General features: G+C 38.4%; 1 protein-coding gene across 1 annotated transcript; it reads right to left on the reverse strand.

The window, feature by feature from the left end:
- Positions 1–2,690: 2,690 nt before the first annotated feature.
- CRSH (Ca2+-activated RelA/spot-like protein) lies at positions 2,691–15,200 on the reverse strand. The gene is made up of 4 exons (XM_008792264.5): positions 14,623–15,200; positions 9,257–10,189; positions 3,671–3,958; positions 2,691–3,060 (listed from the first exon to the last, which is right to left on the reverse strand). The coding sequence occupies exons 1-4, from the start codon at positions 15,034–15,036 to the stop codon at positions 2,923–2,925; spliced, it is 1,773 nt and encodes a 590-aa protein (XP_008790486.3). The 5' UTR covers positions 15,037–15,200; the 3' UTR covers positions 2,691–2,922.
- Positions 15,201–19,043: the final 3,843 nt, after the last annotated feature.

A 19,043-nucleotide genomic window follows, 5' to 3' on the forward strand; every position in this document is an offset into this window, starting at 1 on the left:
TTAAGAATCATAGAATATTTTAGAAAAAGACATATATAATAATAAAATACTATGCATCAAATTCATAAATCAAAACTAATTTGCTTTAGAAAATATTTATAATTTATTGATAAATCTAGAAAAAGAACTTATCTTGCAAATGCAATTCAATTATCAGATCCAATTAATCCTAAGAATTTCTCTTAGAGCCTCATATTCAAAAACTATATTTTTTATTAAAATTTTATCATTATTATTTTAAAAATAAAAACTCTAAATTCTAACATCCTTATAGGGTTGACCAAGCTGGAGTGCCCGGTATCCTGGTCGGTCCAATTAAGGTAATTTCATCAAATCAAGCTCGAACTAGGGCACAGATGATTCGACAGAAATCGGGGTTGATTAAATCCTACACTGTTTGGTAAGGATCAGGGTGGGGGTTAGCATATCGCCCGACGACCCTACATCAGGACCCTTCACATAGGTCAATCTAAAAATCACTAAGAGTCGTACTTACAGAGTTCAATCAACCCTAGAGAGAAAAAGTTCAGATAGAGAGAGACTTATAGAGAGAGAAACAAGGAGAATAAGAGAGAGAAATTGGAGAAAGAGAGAAAGGATAGAGAAGGAGTAAACATAGCTCTCTCTCTCTCTAATCGATGAAGAGGGGAGGTAGCTGCTGGTGGAAGACGGAAGGCCCGAGAAACCACGACTGGCCAACTGATAGTCGGCTGCTAGTGGTAGCAGGCAGTTGGCGGCGGAAACCCATTCGAAAATAGGGGTCTCTAGCCCTTACATCTATTCCCAAGGCTTCTTGGCGGTTAGAGCCCCGACCTTGGCTGCAAAGCATCATGAGAAACTGGGCGGAGACCTTGGAGACAAGATTCAGCGGCGCTACCAACTAGAACAAAGGAATGAAATCAGAAAAATCCAAAGAAAAATAGACCATCCGATCCTAACAAAAATCCGGCGATCATCAGTCGAAATCAAAGCTTTCAAGGACCACGAAAGAAGGAGAGAGAGACCAATCGAAAGTTGTCAGGTTCTTACCTGACTTCCAGCAACAATTGGCCACAGCAACAACGCTAACACGGTCGGCGATTGCAAAAGAAATCAAAGAGGAATCCGGCTACTCATCTCCGATTGGGGTTGGTTCTCCGGTGGGGGTGGAAGGATGGGTAGGAGCTCTAAATAGAGCTCGGTCACAATCGGAATCCGACTAGTAGTCGGATTGTCGGATTCCATGTGAGGAGCACAGAAGGAAGAAAACTCCCACCAGGAGTCTCTTTCCAGCTTGTACGTGCGCTTCTCCATTTTTTTCCTTTCATTTGGGCCAAAATGACTGGGCCGGTCGGCCCAGTTTACTGGGTCTTACGCAAACACAAGAAAGATTGTGATCTGTAACTTCACTATGAACCAAGATCAATGAAAGGATATCTAAAGATAATAATTTAGATGACATAACGGAAGGAAAAGCAAACAAAACAAGCAAAACCTCCTCAAAACAACTCCTCACTGGAACATGATAAGAAACCCCAGGAAACAGTCAGATAACAGGAACACTAATTCAGTCCTTTTTCTTTTTTCTTGCTATGCACAGGTGAAGGTTTAAATCAAGTACACTTACAAAAACACTTAGCCTCAGATTAGTTTCTATCTAGAACTTTGAAGAAAGGAGAGTTACTCGAGGACTTCATCTGTCCAACTGTTAGGTTGGATGCAGTCGATTGCTTCACCAAATTCATGATCTAATCTACCCGATTCAATGAATTCCAAATCCACCAAAAGAACCTCATAATGTCTGGCAACCTCCTCTGCACTTCTCTTACCTCCAATTATGGAAGAAACTGCCTTCCATCAGTCAGGGCTCTTTTGATCAATACCTGCTAAAGCCATCTTGAAGAACTTATTATCCTCCCAACTCCAACAAGAAAGTGCATTTCCATGCTCATCCACGTCCACCATAACTGAATATCCGAGTTTTCTCACAAGCAGGAAACAGCAAGAAAGGAAGGAGAGGAAACTGATCAACACTCCAATCCAACAGAAGGAACACCAGTAGTTGTTGAACACAAGTATGGGAGTCTCCATTCTCTGACCCTCAAAGCCTCCTCTTTTCTGAATTGGTTTTGAAAATTCTATGTGGGAGAGATTCCACTGGGTATCACCTCAAGCCTAAGTCCAGTGTCAAAAACTAATACACATATTACATAGAAAGATTTATAATTTGCATATAAATCACATAAAAACATATCCTTCTATTTGTGTCCATGACTTGAGCAATATGGCAGGAATACAGGTACCCGACAAAACATCTACGACTGAATATTATCACGGAATTACCCCATATACCAATAACTACTTATAGTTCATTATATAAGCAATAAAAAGATTATCTTAATGACAGAACCAGCGAAAACTAAGACACCTTGGCATATCAATTACTATCAAAGCAGAAGACCTTACCTATTATTTATATTAAAATTTAAAAGAATCCCCTTTGCCAAATATGAAAATATGCAAGACATATTAACCCCATCTGACCAACACTGCATTAACAATATCAAGAAGACCCAGGAATGTAAGTTCTTAAAAGTTTGCTGTTGCTGTGGAGACCCAGTATCTGAAAACGTCTGATAGTTGCACAAATTAAGAGAGAGAAGACAGAGCATTTACTTGGGAAAGAAGCAGACAAGCAGTCAAACAAAAGATTTCTGAGAAGGTTGGTGACAGCCTTGATTGAAACATTTGCAGTCGTTTCTTACAACCTCAAAGCAATTGTGACACTAAACTCTAATTGCAGATAATCAGTTTTCACTACCATATTTTTACCATATATAGAACTCAGTACAGCAGGTATACAAGAGCTCTACCAAAAAACTACTCTACATTATAGCCCTTTTGTTTCTAATTTTCTTCCAGTTCAATACACTTACAATAGTTTTAACTAACTGCCAGCTTGTCGCCCAACTCCTTGCGGTAAACCTGGATTAAGCCAGTACTGTCAGTAATCTGCAGCTTCTCCCCCAACAGAGTTCTGTAGTTATCATCTTTGTCCTCCAAATTTCTCGTAAGTTCAACCTAAAATAGTAATAAGCTATTGAGTTCAGCAATAGAGAGAACCATAAAAGCAATTTCTTTTAATTGGAACAAGTCATTTGAATTTCATTCTAACAACTTTTAATAAATGGAGGGGCCTTTAGTTTTAGTTAGGTTCTTTGGTGCTCGAGAACCAGAGTATTATAGCTCATGCAGTCTTCCTGAATATTTAAAACTTAATATCTTTTGCGCAAAAGTTGATATATTTATATGGCATACTTAACATGGCTGTTTATACAATATAATACGAAAATGGCCTGGAGTTCACATTCAAGTGATGTTAGCTTATATATTTTCTTAATAATTCTTTTGTGATGCCCCTCTTTTTTACAAAAACATGCTTCAGTTTGAATCAAATACTTCGCTGTTGCAAATGTTGATTATCCATGATTAAAGCAGTACCAGAAAGCTAGAAAAGTGTGTGAAAACCTGTGTCATGGTCACGCACCCCCTATGTTGTGCAGCACCACCAGCTGTATGGTGGAGTACCCAGACAAAACAAGGATATGTCTGGCTCACAGAGCATGTAAAGCTGTTTCTCACCTATTCAGGTGTAGATATAGCTCTTTTCATCTAATTTACTAAACTTTACCTGTCTCTGAAACAAATCAAACTCTTCAGAGCTCAATGAACCATCACTATTTGAATCCAGAAGTTGCATTAGCTCCTGTGCATCTTCACCTCCAGCTCCAAGCTCTTCCATCACTTCTGCAAGTTCCTCGATACTAATCCTCCCATCACCATTTTTATCAAGAAGATGAAACACTCGGTTTCTGTGGTTGATCTTTAGAGCCCCTCTCTGATTTGCAGATGGTATATCCCTAAGACGCACAGCTGCAAGTTCAGCTGCGGCCATCATAATTGTCTTCAGCCGTTTTGCCTGAACAAATAAAATAGTGAGGGGTAATGAGTTTGAGTTGTAAATGACAATGCCTACAACAGAAAAATAAAAAGCTTTATAAAATTGAATAATGACACCATACTTCCTTGCTGATAAGATTGAAATGCATGTGGTCTGGCATACAAAGTTATCAACTGTGCAAAATATGAGAATTATTCAAAGAGTTATAAACATGTAAGCGTTTTGGAGAATTATTTTGCTCATAAAATGTAAAAGGTTCAAAATTAATTGGAAAAAGATTATTTCGGAGGAATTAATGTCTAATACTCTCGATGAGTCATCCATTTACCCCCTATCACGGGCTAAAGCCTCAGATAAAGCTTTAATTTTCAAATCCTCTGTTACATTTTCAATAAGATACACTAAGACTAGTTGCTATTTACAAACCCATCTTTGCTGTCACACCTGCTCAACATTACTTGCTCCAATTACTAAATGCTTTCATCTTTTGCTTATATATTTAGCTCCAAGTAGGGCGGCAGTGCTTAACTGTTTAACCTACTTCGCTTGTTTTAACCCATTGTAGATCAGGTTTAGATTTCCTATTTAATCAAATGGTCAGTTTCAAGTCTGGATTTTTGACCTGTTTAATAAACAGATTGGGTTTGGGTTGATAGATTTTTAGTCTATCCTGTATCTGACCCGACCTGTATCTAGTTTGACCCGACCCATTTGCAACACTCCAAATACCATGTCTCATTATACAAAACTTTGTATTCAGAAGCACCATACTCCTTCACATTTTTGTCCATTATATATAAATACCTGATGTCACAAACTTAACAATTTTACCTTTGTCCTTACCTGCTAATCTAATCTAACAATTTCTAGAAAGGTTTAAGGTCACGTTTTAGCTAGAGGTAAAATCCATTTCTTTCCCCACATGCACTAGAAACTTTCCCCCACTTCTGTATGTTATTAGGTTTGATTTACTTGTACTTCAAACTTTCCCCCACTTCTGCATGCTATTAGGTTCAATTTATTGTGCTTTTAACTTTTGGTCCTCTGATACCTCCACTTACATTACCTTTAGATTGGCTAACCTTGTAATTTCTTTCCCTCCTCCCTTTTTGAATCTACAGAAACAGTATTCAATGTGTACTCTCTTATGTTCTCTACCATTCTTCCATAGTAAACACTACAACATATTGTGAATTAGTAGGACTAACATTCCCCACATTCATGGTAAAGTCTGCTCTTGTGTCACTCGAACAACACTTGCCACCTCTCTTCTAGCCATTCAACAAGAAACCTAAAACCCTTCTCTTTATGTGGCATCTTCTGGTGTTCACCCCAAATAAAACTAATAAATTCATGCAAAAGAATGATATTATTCTGTTGACAAAAGAAAACAAATGCTGAAAATAAAGTGGCAAACGAAAACTGCAATATACTATAAAACATAAACCTACTTTTAAACAAGTTCCAACTCAGGTAGGCTTCCTTAAACATAAAAGAGTACTCCTCAGTTAGGTTTCTTTCAAGAAGGTAATGATATCTAGGATTAGCCACAAACTGTAGGAGGAGGTATGAACCTACTAGGATTGGACAGGCAGCATATATACCTTAATATTGCCTAAATTAAAGAAGCCTATAGCATCTCAAACCCCTTCCAAAAAAATCAACTTAACCAAAATAAAGATGAAGATCAGATAGAGAATGTGCAGGGTCTGTGTTGTAGATCCACTTTAGCTAGAATCAGTCCTCCAGATGCCTTACTAGTTTGCATCTACTTAGCATTAATATATCTCCCAAATCTTTCCATGTTGCCCAACTGTTACAATTCTGCATATCTTGTGTAGTTGATCTAGGATGATCACCATATTCATTGCGGACCAATTAGGGTAATTCAGTTATGTCTTAATAGGGTCCAGGACCAAGATCTACCACATCCAGAGCAAGTGCAAGGCAAAATTTCTTGAGGGCATAACTTTCACATACAACGTCCATCTTTGGTCTTTTTTCTTTTTGAAATTTGATAAGTTTTTCGAGATCTACAATATGGCGACCGGTCAATATACCCATGGGGATTGAAAAGAATCTGATTGGTGGCTGCTTAGGGATCTAATATGCTTGGTGCAACTCAAGCAAATATTTATAGTAAACATTGACCAGGGTTAAACTCATACCCTTGAAGCATTAGACAACAAAGTAGAATACAAAGTTAACGTAGATATTGACAGCTAGCTTCTAGGCCAATTTTACAATTTTGTATTTTTTTTCTATTTTTGAGAAAGTTCCATATCTTAGCTAAATGAGGAATCCAGCTCAGATTTGGAGAGGTGGAACAAACTAGTATTGATCTAGTATTGATGGAGGCCTTATATCATAATTTTGTACATTGGTTTTGCAAAAAGTAAATAGGGTAAAAACTCTACTTTACCTCCCTATAGAAGTTCATTTTGTTTTATTGTTCCTCTCGTTCAGAGAGAGATTTTAGTTGAGCAGATTGGAGGAAGCAATTCCTTCTCTCTCCAATTGGATTAGTAGTAAATGTTAACGATAAAAGACAGTGAGGATAGTAGAAGAGTACAGTTGTAAGTTACTTGAAGAGTACAAACAGATATGAATTTGAACCTATTTTATAATTGAAATTATCAAATCCTTTAAAAGTGTAAGATGAGGAAAGTTAAAAGATGTAAAAGGCAAAAAAAAAGTTTCAACTCACTCCATGATGTTCTGAAATTCATGTCTTTATAGTCGTCTTGTTTAATTAAGCTCAAGGGAAGCTACAAGATATAGCTGCTAGGTTTTCGAAGGAGCATGCTGCCAACAACAGCCATGCATATGATATGCCTCTTGATTGACAAAATGATTCTAGATTGGAAGACACATACCAAGTACTTGACTGAGGTTCAGAACTAGGCAATCCAGATATATTTCTAAATACTAAGATATGGGTATGTCTGCATTGCTCGTCCATCAGCAGCACGAGATCATAACACGATTGGTGGGGCTAAAGGAAATGTTGGATGATCCATTAACTGGTTTTTAAGTCTCACATTTGAGCCCAATAAACAATTTTCTTTTAAAATTTACTTAGAGTGTTTATATCAAAGGATTGGGAGTCAGAAGAAGACTAGTTAAAGCTGTTGGAACTTGGAAGCATTCCACATATACGGGTGTAAACGACCCAAACATGAGCAAGCTGCCCCCAGCTGGAACTTGGCTTAAAGTACTGCAATGCCAGCTTGAGCTTGTTTTGAGCTAGGATGAATTGGCTCAAGTTTGCTCATTTCTCATCAAGCCAAGCTCAAGCCCGCTTGTTTAAGCTTGTTGAGGCAAGGAGAAGGACAAAAGAGGAGAGATACATCATCGTTGGTGTGAATGGAAGAGGAAATTCTGGACATAAAATACTGAAATCAATGTCCAACGATATCCAGATCTCTACCCTCCACTATTGTTAACTCTGTCCATGCCATATTTGATGGTAGACCTTTGTCAAGAAAATTAAAGGAAAAAGAGAATGACCTCAGTCCTTCCCATTGCGGCCCACCTCTGAGGAGGATAATAGAAGAGAGGAGGTGGAGTAAGGAACCTTATCTTAAAGATTTGGGGCTATGGAGCCTGAGGGCCTAGAGGTTTTAATAAAATAGGGAAGGGGGGAGATGAGAAAGATTGCAGCTGGCTTGCAGCACTTTTGGAGAGGGGGTAGATTGGGGGCTAGGCCAACCTTTGAACGTAAGAGCATAAAAAACTGAGCTGTTCAGAATATAATCCAATGGCTCGCAAGTATCCTTTTCACAAAAGAACAGTGTGCTGGTCCCTCGTCTCCCTACTCTACATGTTGTAACCACCCCCATCTTGAAATGGTTACACATCACTTGTACACTAAAAGAGGGACAGAAGTACACCTCCCAAATTTGTGTATTTATTAATCTACATCAACCAGCACTAATCTTCTTTTTTTTAAAAAAAAAAATCTAAAAGATCACAGTCATTCAAATTAGATACCCCATGCTCAGTAGTAGCATAATATATAATTATATTAGTTACAATTTTGAGCTATATTGAGCTGAAAACAAGCAAGCTGGGCCTACCTCATGTTCAGCTCATGTGGCTTTCGAATTTAAAAACCTAGCTTGTGTTTGGCTCAGTTATTAATTGAGCAAGCTCATACTGAGCTGAATTTTGAGCAAATACAAGCTGCTCACAACTAGCTCATTTGTTTGATAGCCCTAATTCCATGTAGATATCACAATTACATACAAAATACTGAACAATCAAACAATAACTAAGCTATATCATGCTACCTCCAACTTATAAGCAGTTCAATTCAAATTGACTTCTGGACAGGTACAACATAGATGAAAGGGATGGCAATATCTTAAGCAGGAACACATCCTTAATGCTACAGACAAGCCATCAAACCAAAATTGCTTCTTGCTTCCACCTAAAACTTGATATATATGTAAAGTTAAAACTGCATATTGCACTTCTAAAAAAAAAGAAAAGTTCTCATACAAGCAAGCAATTGGCAGGCTTAATATAGAGATGAGCTCACATGAATCACTGATGTGGCCGGGTATTTTTCAGGCTTCATTTTTCCAAACTTATTATATTTTAAGACAATTACTGGTGTTCTTATACAAGCAAGCAATTAGGCTCTGGGTTCAGTTTCTAGTGATTTCATAAATTGCATAAAGGGGATGAGACAATTACTGAGCACATGGAGAGCGTGTGTTGGCAAACCAAAGTGGGATTTATGAAGCAGAGGATGTATTGGCAGCTCATTACATGAAGCATTCAATACAAGATAGCTGATCTTCAAATATGTATAGGGGAAGAAGCATGTTAGATGCCATTGCAAATAGAAGACAAATTAACCAAAGGGTAGCCAATCAATGCTTCAAGCCAATCTGCATTCTCCTACGAATTTGCTAGTGGAAGCTGGGACTGTTTTCATGAGAGAACCAACAAGAAATTCAGATGTCATGGCAAAAAATATAATGCCAAGTGCCATAAGAGTGGAAGATGAGGCTATATTTCAAGTAAATGTCTTATGATATCATCTTATCCATTCTAGAGTTATTTCTGCAACTAAAATTAAGTTTTCTGGCTCAATTTTGCATCAGGCTGCACCTGTACGTATCCTCTATAGACACCAACAAATCACATATCTAGAGTAACAGGTTATAGATATAGTCCTATAAAAGCATATCAGAATATGCAGAAATTCATTTTCCTTAGTTGAAACTCTTGGAAATCATTAGTTGGTTTCACTGCATTGATGAGGAAAATTACATAAATGAACTGCATAAGTGAGGAGCTTCTCACCTCTTCTGGATCAGTAAGACCGCCCTTGTACAATGAATGGGATGCAGCTCCACCAACTGCCAATGAGTCCATCTCCGTGGTGCGTATCTGTATCTCCATCATTGGTCTAACCTTTCCTTGTTCGCTGATATCAACAGCCACATGTAAACTTCTGTAGCCATTTGGTTTGGGTCTGGCAATGTAGTCTTTTGTCCTGTCGGGTATTTCCTTCCAGAGGGTTTGGATCACTTCACGTGTCCTGTAACAAGCCCTATGCGCCCTCTCCAGCATACTATCACCAGGTTGAGGATTCAAGATAACCCTCAAACCCAAAAGATCATTTACTTCTTGTGGCTTAGATCCATTTTTCAATAGCTTCTTCATAGTGCTAAAACGGCTTTTATATCGACCTTGAATCAAGATGCCATCCACAATCTCCTCCAACTCGGCATCAGCCTTTAGTGCTTGGAGAAGCTGCTCCTTGTACACATCTATCAAGTGCTTGCAATCTGTTTCATAGCTTCTCAACCATGTATCAACATAAAGATATGAATAGGGAAACAAGTATCGAAACGAGAGGTCCTCCAGCTCCAGTGATAAGGCACCTGCTCCAACAGCATGGGCAAGAGGGGCATATATCTTCATAACCTCAAGGGACATTATCTGCTGCTGATATCTTGGAAGGAAATCAAGATGCTTCATCGTGTCAAGTTTAAGAGCAAGCTCTAAAATCACTGCCCGAATGTCATAGTAAGTCAAACAGTACTTCCTCAGTAAAGTAGCATGCTCATCATCCACGATGTCAACCTTTGAAGGAATGTGCCTTATCCGCAAGCACTCATGTAGCAAATGAGCAGTACTTGCACCAATTTGGCTTTTGACATCATGCATGGTTAGAGCCCCCGCCTTTAGGACTTCTCTCAGTATGCCAGCCGAAATAACTTCTGCATCCATCTGCAAATTTACTCAGTTTGATCATATGAAAGCCCCAGAGAAAACAAAGATAAGCCCATGCTTTCTCTTTTATGCATACATATGTTTTGTCAGTAATTATTTGATGGTGAATTACAAGAATGGCTCTATCTACTGATTGTTGTCCATTCTTACTCATAACAGCAATAGTGAAACACGCCAATTGAGTTTCAAATCTAAAATGTGATGAAGAAATCCCTTTCATTCCACTTCAGCAAAATGACCCAGAAAAATACATATTTATATATCCACATAAATGTTTATCTACTATCCTTTCCATAATGTTCTCAAATTTTGTTCAATTATGCTATGACCCAAATTGATGCCAAGTCGACATAAATTGATGATTTGTTAAGTTTTTCTTGTCATCTTCCTTCATTTAATACTATTTGTATAATACCCAACCCAACCAATAAAGAACTAGGCCTATTCCACTTGATCAGCTTAGATGTAAGAGTTGGAGTAGGAGATAGAAAAAGAAAAAAAAAAGGGATAGCGCCATTTTCTGACTCGGGGTAGGAGACAAACTCCTCCATCCCGATTTCTTATGGAAGCTAAAAACCTAGCCTCCAGCGGCTATTTAAAGATTTCCACACCCCCTTTCACCTCACCGCCAACAAGTTTTGTCAATCACTACCACTAGACCACTGTTGGTTCCTTCTCCTTCTCCTCTTAACTTCCAATGGTCTTGGCACGCGGTGCTCATTCGAGATTTTAGTTGAGCGCTCGCTAGAGTTTTAGGTTCTAAGAGGGATTGTTGAAATTATCTGGACCTATAGTTTGGTTTCGTTTGCAAGGTAAGTAATGTAAACCTTTTTCCTAGATTTATCAAAAAAATATATATTTTTTGAATTGAATTATTCTTGATGTATAAACTTTATGCATAACGTTTTATTATTATATATGCCTTTTTCTAAAATATTGTATGATTCTTGATCGAATGTATTAATTTCGATATGAATTATGCTCGATTAATTTCGATGTCGTATGATTTTGTGTATCTTACGATTTAGAACACTGAACATGCTTTTGAGAAGAAAAAGAGTTTTAATTTAAAACGAATTTGGACTCGCAACTAGACTATATTTCGATACCCGCTCGTGGGGGTTGCATGTTGGCACTTCGATACCCTGCCACTGGGGGTTGCACATTGGCAATTCAATACCTAGACAGTGGGGGCTATACGTTGGCACTTCGATACTCTGCTAGTGGGGGTTGCACGTTGGCACTTCAATACTTAGCCATTGGGGGTTACGCAATAGCACTTGGATATGGTCATAGTTCTTGGCTATCGAGAAATTGATTTATGAACAAAAATTTAAATTTTGAAATGACAATAGTGTTTAGATCTAGTTTTGAATTGATATACTTTGCATGTTTAATTCCAGCATATTATTATTATTGCCTGATTAATCTGGTTAAAGTTTTCATTGCTTACTGGGTTGTCTAACTCATTACTCTATATCTTACTATTTTTACAAATCCGAGAACTAAGATGGCACAAAGTTATGATCAGAAGAGTGACTAGCGGTTGAATTTGACATCTTTAAATTTAGATCAGAATTTAACTAGAGTTTGATGGAAGATTTGTTAAATATTGTTGATTCCGTGAGACATTAAAATTGAATTCTAGTTATTTAAATTAAAATTTAAATATTGCTTATTTAAATTTTTTCTGCTGCTTGTTTTATGATATTGTGATAAGATGCCTTGCATGCTTATGGGGAGAGTTCTTTATGAGGATGCGGAGGTTGCCGCGATCTTCAGTCAGGGGCGTGATAATTATTATGGTGTCAGAGCATAAGTGGATAAATTATGATATAAAGTCAGACATAGTATGAGGGTAGATGGGTAGACACTAAGGATATTGTGACATTAATTTATGTTGATTGTAATATAACTTAGAAACTTATATTTGACATAGGTGTGTTGGTGAGTTTGAATCAGAGTGCACAATGGAAGTGTAATGGTTTTAATTATTTTTTTAAGCTGATAGAACAATAATAAGACGAAAGATTTATTTTTGAAATTAGAAGGTTGCTTGAGGCAATAACCCTTAAATTTTGAAAACTTCGGTAAGAAAATTTCGAGGACAAATTTTTTTTAGGGAGGGAAGAATGTAATACCCAGCCCAACTAATAAGAAACTGGGCCTAGTCCACTTGATTAGCCTAGATGTAAGAGTTGGAGTAGGAGACGGAAAAGAAAAAAAATGAATAGGGCCCTGCTCGACTTAGAGTAGGAGACGAACTTCTTCTCCATCCTGATTTCCAATGGGAGCTAGAAAATCTAGCCTCCAATGACTATTTAAAGACCCCCCCACCCCCTTTCGCCTCACTGTCGACAGATTTTGCTGATCACCATCGCTAGACCACTATTGATTTTTTCTCCTTCTCTTGATTTCCAACGGTCTTGGCCTACGGTGCTCATTGGAGATTTTTGTTGAGTACTCGCCAGAGTTTATGTTCTAAGATGGATTGTCAAAATTATTTAGACCTATAGTTTGGTTTTGTTTGCAAGGTTAGTAATGTAAACTTTTTTCTAGATGTATCGGCAAATTATATATTTTATGTATTGAAATATTCTTGATTTATGAACTTATGCATAATGTTTTATTATTATATATGCCTTTTTTTAAAAAAATATTGTATGATGCTTGATCGAACGTATTGGTTTTAATATGGATTATACTCGATTGATTTTGATCTCATATGATTTTGTGTATCTTACGCTTTGGAATATTGAACATGTTTTTGAGAAGAAAAAGAATTTTAATTCAAAACAGTTTTGGACTCGCAACCAGACTATGTTTCGATACCCTACCAGTGGAATTTGTACGTTGGTAGTTTAATACCCTATCAGCGGCGGTTGCATGTTGGCATTTTGATACCTAGCCAGTGGGGGTTGTATGTTGACACTTCGATACCCAGCCAATGGAGGTTGCACGTTGGCACTTAGATACCATGTTACTAGGGGTTATACATTGGCACTTTGATACACTGCCATTGGGGGTTATGCGATGTCACTTAGATGTGGTCATAGTTTTTGGCTATCGAGAAAATTTTGATATTTTGAAAAAAAATGATTTATGAACAAAAATTTGAATTTTGAAATAATAATAGTATTTAAATCTAATTTTGAATTGATGTACTTTGCATGCTTAATTTCAGCATATTATTATTATTGTCTGATTAATCTGGTTGTAATGTTCATTACTTACTGGGATGTCTAACTCATTACTCCATATCTTACCCTTTGTAGATAATGAGAACTAAGATGACACGGAGTTATAATCAAGAGAGTGACTAGAGGCTGAATTTGACATCTTTAAATTTAGATTAAGATTTAACTAAAGTTTGATGTAAGATTTTTTAAATATTGTTAGTTCTATGAGATATTAAAATTGGATTCTAGTTATTTAAATTAAAGTTTGAACATTTCTTATTTAAATTTATTCTGCTGTTTGTTTTATGATATCGTGATAAGATGCCTTGCATGCTTATGGGGAGAGTTCTCTATGAATATGCGACAATTGTCAAGACCTTCGACTTGCGATCTTGGGTCAGGCGTGTGACAATTAGTCTACTAAAGTTTTCTTTCTACATAAAGTGATGCAAAGTTAATATACCAGAGAAAAGCTTTTTATTAGCTGAATTAGAAAGCCAATCTGTTTTCTCATGAGAAGACACCAAAGTGGACTGTAATTCCCAGAATCAGCAAGAATGAACTCCATCCCTCAAAATAATTTACTAATAAAACCAGGCTACCAACATATCTATTCATCCAATTTCAGTAAAAGAACAAAATGCAATGAGGAATACATGGATTTCTACTAAAGAATGAATTTTTAATAGAAAATAAATTATAATAGCATGATTTTTTCCCCAAGAAATCATTTTAAGTGGGTAATATCAGATATTCAGAGTGTTGGAAATATTTTGCCTAAAAACTGTTATATTCTTATTTTATAAAAATATTATATAGGAATAATCTGTTAGAATAAAATCAGAAGATTGAAAAGAGCTTCCTTGGATCAGGTGTGATACACACTATCTTAAGAACATAATTTGTCCCCTATATGCAGCCTTGCGGCGATCTTCTTCATATGCTCAGAAAATAAGAAAAAGATAGAAAACAGAAAGTTGAAGAGTGGAAAAACTCTATAACCGTAGTAAAAACTTGGTACCAGTGAGAAAGAGAGAGATCAAATTATGTTTGAATTAATTCCGGTAGAGTCTAGGCTCTATCCAGAAAACTGAAGCGACGTAATATTTCAGAAACCAACGTTCTCTCTTTTCAAAAAGTCGCTACTTTTTTGAAAGAAGGAACAAAAATTTTAAGATTTTTAAAATATGAGGATAATTCTGGTCTATTTATTTTTTAAAATTATTTTTTTTTCTAAGTTAAAACTCGTACCTGGAGATCAGCAAGTAGATAGGCGACGGAGAGGGCACGGGAGAGCGGTGAGCGGCCACCGGGGGCCAAGGGAAGCGCCTGGAGTAGTGGGATGGAGAGCTTCAGAGACTTGAAGAGGAGACGAGAGGAGGAGGAAGTGGAGAGGGCGCCGCCCATCCTCTCCGTGAGCTCGTTGAAGGCCCCCACCAGCTCCACCACCATCTTCCCCCCGGGCTGCTCCACCATGGGAGGGATCTTCGGAGAAACATAACCGGCGGCACCGGCGGAGGACCGGATCCGGAGGGTGAGATAACCGCGGGAAGAGCAGGGGGAGGTGGAGTAGACGAGGGATTTGGGACGAGGAGAAGAGAAGCCTTTTCTTTTGGGGAAGGGGCGGAGGGAGCGGTGGCCGAGGTGGTGGCCGGCGGCGGCCATGGCGGCGGCGGAGGAGGAGGAAGAGAGGTCGTGGCCCTGGTGTCCCCAGGTTCCTCACAGTCTCTGTTTCTCTTTTCTCAGTGGTGGGAGACTCCTCCCTGCTTTGCGTGGTGGGTGTAACGTTGAGGTTAACGGCTGGCTATGGAACTGCCGTGTCAGGAATCAAGAATTACATGACTTGCAATACTGTCGATGAAATACTTTTCTGACAATTTTTTTGTTTTGACAACAACTGCGTACAAGTTGTGCACAATCTGAAACTACATATAAGGTAATGAAAATTATACATATTTATAAATAATTTCTGAAGTAAAACTATATTTGCGAAAGTATGTGAATTTTTTGGTTGATTTGTGGTGGGGGTTGCTTGAAAGAGGATTAAAGTCTTCTTGAGAAAGGAAAAGAAAAGAAAAAGGAGGAAATTGATTAAAGATGTTGTGGATTATATTCCCTTTAGGAAAAACAAATGCTTACAGAAAAGTAGCAAGGACGGAGCTGGGAGCCCGTCCACAACTGAAAAAATACTTTGGATGCTGTTTGGATGTTGACAATGAGGTTAGGGGTAGATTTGCGGTTTGAGTTCGGACCTTCTTCAATTCAGTACCAAATAGAGAGAGCCAGTTGAATACTCATGGACTTCCAAGTATGGTACAATGGCTGTGATTGCATGGGCTCTAACTATGCATGAGAAAATGCCCGGTATAAGGCTTATAGAATCATGGCCATTGTATCAAATTCGGATGGCCATGATTGCTGAATTAGCCCTTTCCAGTATAACCGCCCTGAACTGGAGAGGATTCCAATTCTACCAATTTAACAAGCCAAACAAAAGCCATCAGCCGCTATTGTCGCTAAATATAATCCATCAGTTTTCAACTTTCTTTAAAAAAACTAATTTTAGTTTTTATGAAAATTGAAAATATCGCTTTTTCTGTCCCATTTCGATCAAGCGAAGGAACTTAGGATTCTCCAAAATTGGTCGAGGTAAAAGGGCCACCAAGCTTGACCAAGCACAATCTGGATGCGTGCGCGGGCATGCTACTAGCGTTGGGATATGGTGGAAGAGTATAGGTTGGGCTATGCTAAGGATATAGCGTTGAGCTATAGTAGAAAGCTAAGTTATGCCTATATCTAGAATGAACGAGTAAGGTAAATGTAAAGATAAAAGTAACTGTCCACAAATAATATAACTATCAACTTGGACGATTGCTCTCCATATCTAGTCTCCACTCCTAATAGTTCTGGAAACTGTTGTCAACCATCGTTCGGCTACGCATATGTATATTTATTCTTCAACTACCAGACCGATAGCATGCCTTATTGGCCTTTTAACTTATCTTGATATTGCTTGTGTTGACAAATTTTCTTCATTGAACCTACAAATGGCATCTTCTGTTGTAGAAAATCTAAGACTGGTATGGTCATCTTAGTCTTCTGTCGATCATTTTTGATGGTCAAGACTTGACCTTTTTGGCCCGCTTCTCCATATCAAAGCTGAATTTTATCTATTTGGTCCAGTTTTCCACCCTTTAGTGTGATTTTACAGCCGAACTAAATCTAGTCTCAGTAAAAATCATGTGATTCTCACATACTCTGATTTTATCAAACTTAATCCACGTGGTGTTTGCTTTTAGCTTCCAACTATATTGTTAAGATATGGTATAAACACAATATTAATTAGTCAATAACCTAAAATGCAATCTAACCCGGTTAATAATTGGAGCTTTCTCTTCTCTCTCCTTATTTCATTACCTTTGTCTACAATTATTTATAATTTAGCCTATTTATCTGCCGGCAAATTGATGTCCAAGACAATCTTAAGGAGTATTTTAAGTTAATTAGCCCCCAAACCCACATAATCTGCACTAGCCCCCACCGTCATGATCTTGGCCTTTTGGTGGCGGAGTGAGTTTGTAGAGGAGGTAGGGCCATGGCGAGCCATCATTGCTATTGTTATCCTTCTCATCAGAACTCTTATGCTTCTTCTTCTGTCTGGTTTTCGAGCTATAGCTAGCAAGAGCTTCATTGTCCGCAATTTTAAAAGTAAGATAGATTTGAGCAAGGCAGTGAGTATGCACACCAACCTGACTTTGCTCGAGCCTTTCCCTTGAGCAGGGTCGGCCCAATTCTTAGGCGACTGAGGCGGTCGTTTAAGGCTCCGGCCCAAAGAAAGCCCACCGCATGAAAGGTCTCAAATCGGCCGGCCCACTGCAGGTCTATCTTAAAGAAAAAAGGTCCTTCTGTGAATTCTTCTTAAGCCGGCCCACTGCAGGAAAGGCCTTAAAGATAAAACGGCCTTAGACCACCAAATACATTGGGCCGCTCCAGCCCTTGAGAGTCTGATTCCTATCAAGGCACCCAGGGTCCTTTATCTCTCCCAAGGTTTGATATCTTGTAATATCACCACCTCAAAAACATTATTAAAGATAATTTTGTAAACTATGTAATTGATAAAATATAATAGTTTTTTGAATATATATATATATATATATATATATATATATATATATATATATATATTGCGCTATTGTTTCTCAGAAGATGTGAGATGTAAGAACAAAACTATTTAGTACTTCTTGTTTAGTATTTTTTTCCTTTTGGTACTTAGAAAATATTGTTGGTTTTAGGAACCCATATTCAACTCCAACAACAACAACAATAACAATCCAATTATTTTGGACTCTTAATCCTCTTTATTTCGGTTTATCTTAGAAACAATTTAATTCTTGTAGTGGTATAAACATGTCAATGATCGGTACAAGTCGGCTAGATGAATAGCTATTTGTACGACTTTATCACCAAGGAGTCTGAAGGTACTACTTTGTGTATCTCTTTATCGTCATCTTAGGACTAGCTATAACTTAATCTCCTTAATTCCTTGGGAACGTGAAGTCCTTGACCACTAGACAATCCAATTCACTTTCCTTGGGAATGTGAAGTCCTTGACCATTTATCGAACCTCTATCATTGGCCTAGACTGCCGAATGGCGTCCTACATGTCGCATGAGCAGGCCATGATCTTGCTAAGTGATTGCATGCCCTCTAGTCAAACAAAGAGCCAGCATATCCTTTTTGGCATGCTCGGTTTGGACCTTGAGTTATCGTTTCCAAGAATAAGGAAAGACGTCGAAAGCCCACACTTGAAGGTGGAGCTTTGTCTGTGACCCAAAGCCCTTGCAAGAGTAGAGAAGGCCGCCAGAAGGCTGGACATTCGAGGTTCCTCGAAAAGATGTCATGTAACCATCCAGGTGGTAGCCCAGTTGGAACGGAGCGTTTACTTCTAACCAAGTGGTTCCAGGTTCGAAACGCGCGGGCGTCGATTAAATTTGGGGACCGAATACTCCACGCCTGGACACGGAGTCTGGAAGTGCTACTGGTCGGCTGGTAGCCTGGGTGGTGCCAGGTGTAACGTACTCACACGGAGGGTCGGGTCGGATAACCGAGCTGGCTCACGGGTGGGGAGGGTAAAAGTAAAATAGGTCGGAGTGCCCAATACACGATCCGGTTTGCCCGCATCGAACATTCTTCTGGCGGGGTGGGGGCCCCAGTGGAAGCTGCTACGCGGGGGTGGGCTTGTCCCTTCCTCCCCTCTTCCTCTTTTTTTTAGCAAAAAAAAAAAAAGATGTCATGTAGCAAAACAATGTAGTAACGGGCTCCAAAATAAGTCGAGAACTCGGGGGTTATATGGAGTCATTGGAAGGGTTCATCTTATTAGTCAATCTTCTAAGTGGATAGATAATGTCACGCTCGAAGAACTAAGAAAAAAAATTTAGAGGTATCTTTTTAAAATTTAGATAAAAAATACTTCGGCCTCAAAATTTTTAAAAAATTTCAATTAGACACTATAACTTATTTTTTTATTACAATATTACAAGCTTTCTCCTCCACGCGACTGCCTCGACCCCAGTTCCTCTCCTCCTCCACCACCGGCGCTAGCTCTAGTGCCTTCTCCGACGAGACCGACGCCTCCAATGACGATGAGATTCGCACTGCCGGCGATTCCACTG

The sequence above is a fragment of the Phoenix dactylifera genome, chromosome 2 (genome assembly GCF_051530095.1).
Source record: "Phoenix dactylifera cultivar Ajwa chromosome 2, Ajwa_hap1_PhDact_Kaust_v1.1, whole genome shotgun sequence".
Lineage (NCBI taxonomy): Eukaryota > Viridiplantae > Streptophyta > Magnoliopsida > Arecales > Arecaceae > Phoenix > Phoenix dactylifera.

Excerpts from the sequence above, each read along its gene's own strand:
- CRSH (XM_008792264.5), bottom strand. The coding sequence starts at position 15,036 with ATGGCCGCCGCCGGCCACCACCTCGGCCACCGCTCCCTCCGCCCCTTC. Across the intron at positions 3,959-9,256 it reads GTCTTACTGATCCAGAAGAG|GCAAAACGGCTGAAGACAAT; the intron begins GTGAGAAGCTCC and ends TTATTTGTTCAG. Across the intron at positions 3,061-3,670 it reads TTGATTTGTTTCAGAGACAG|GTTGAACTTACGAGAAATTT; the intron begins GTAAAGTTTAGT and ends TTACTATTTTAG.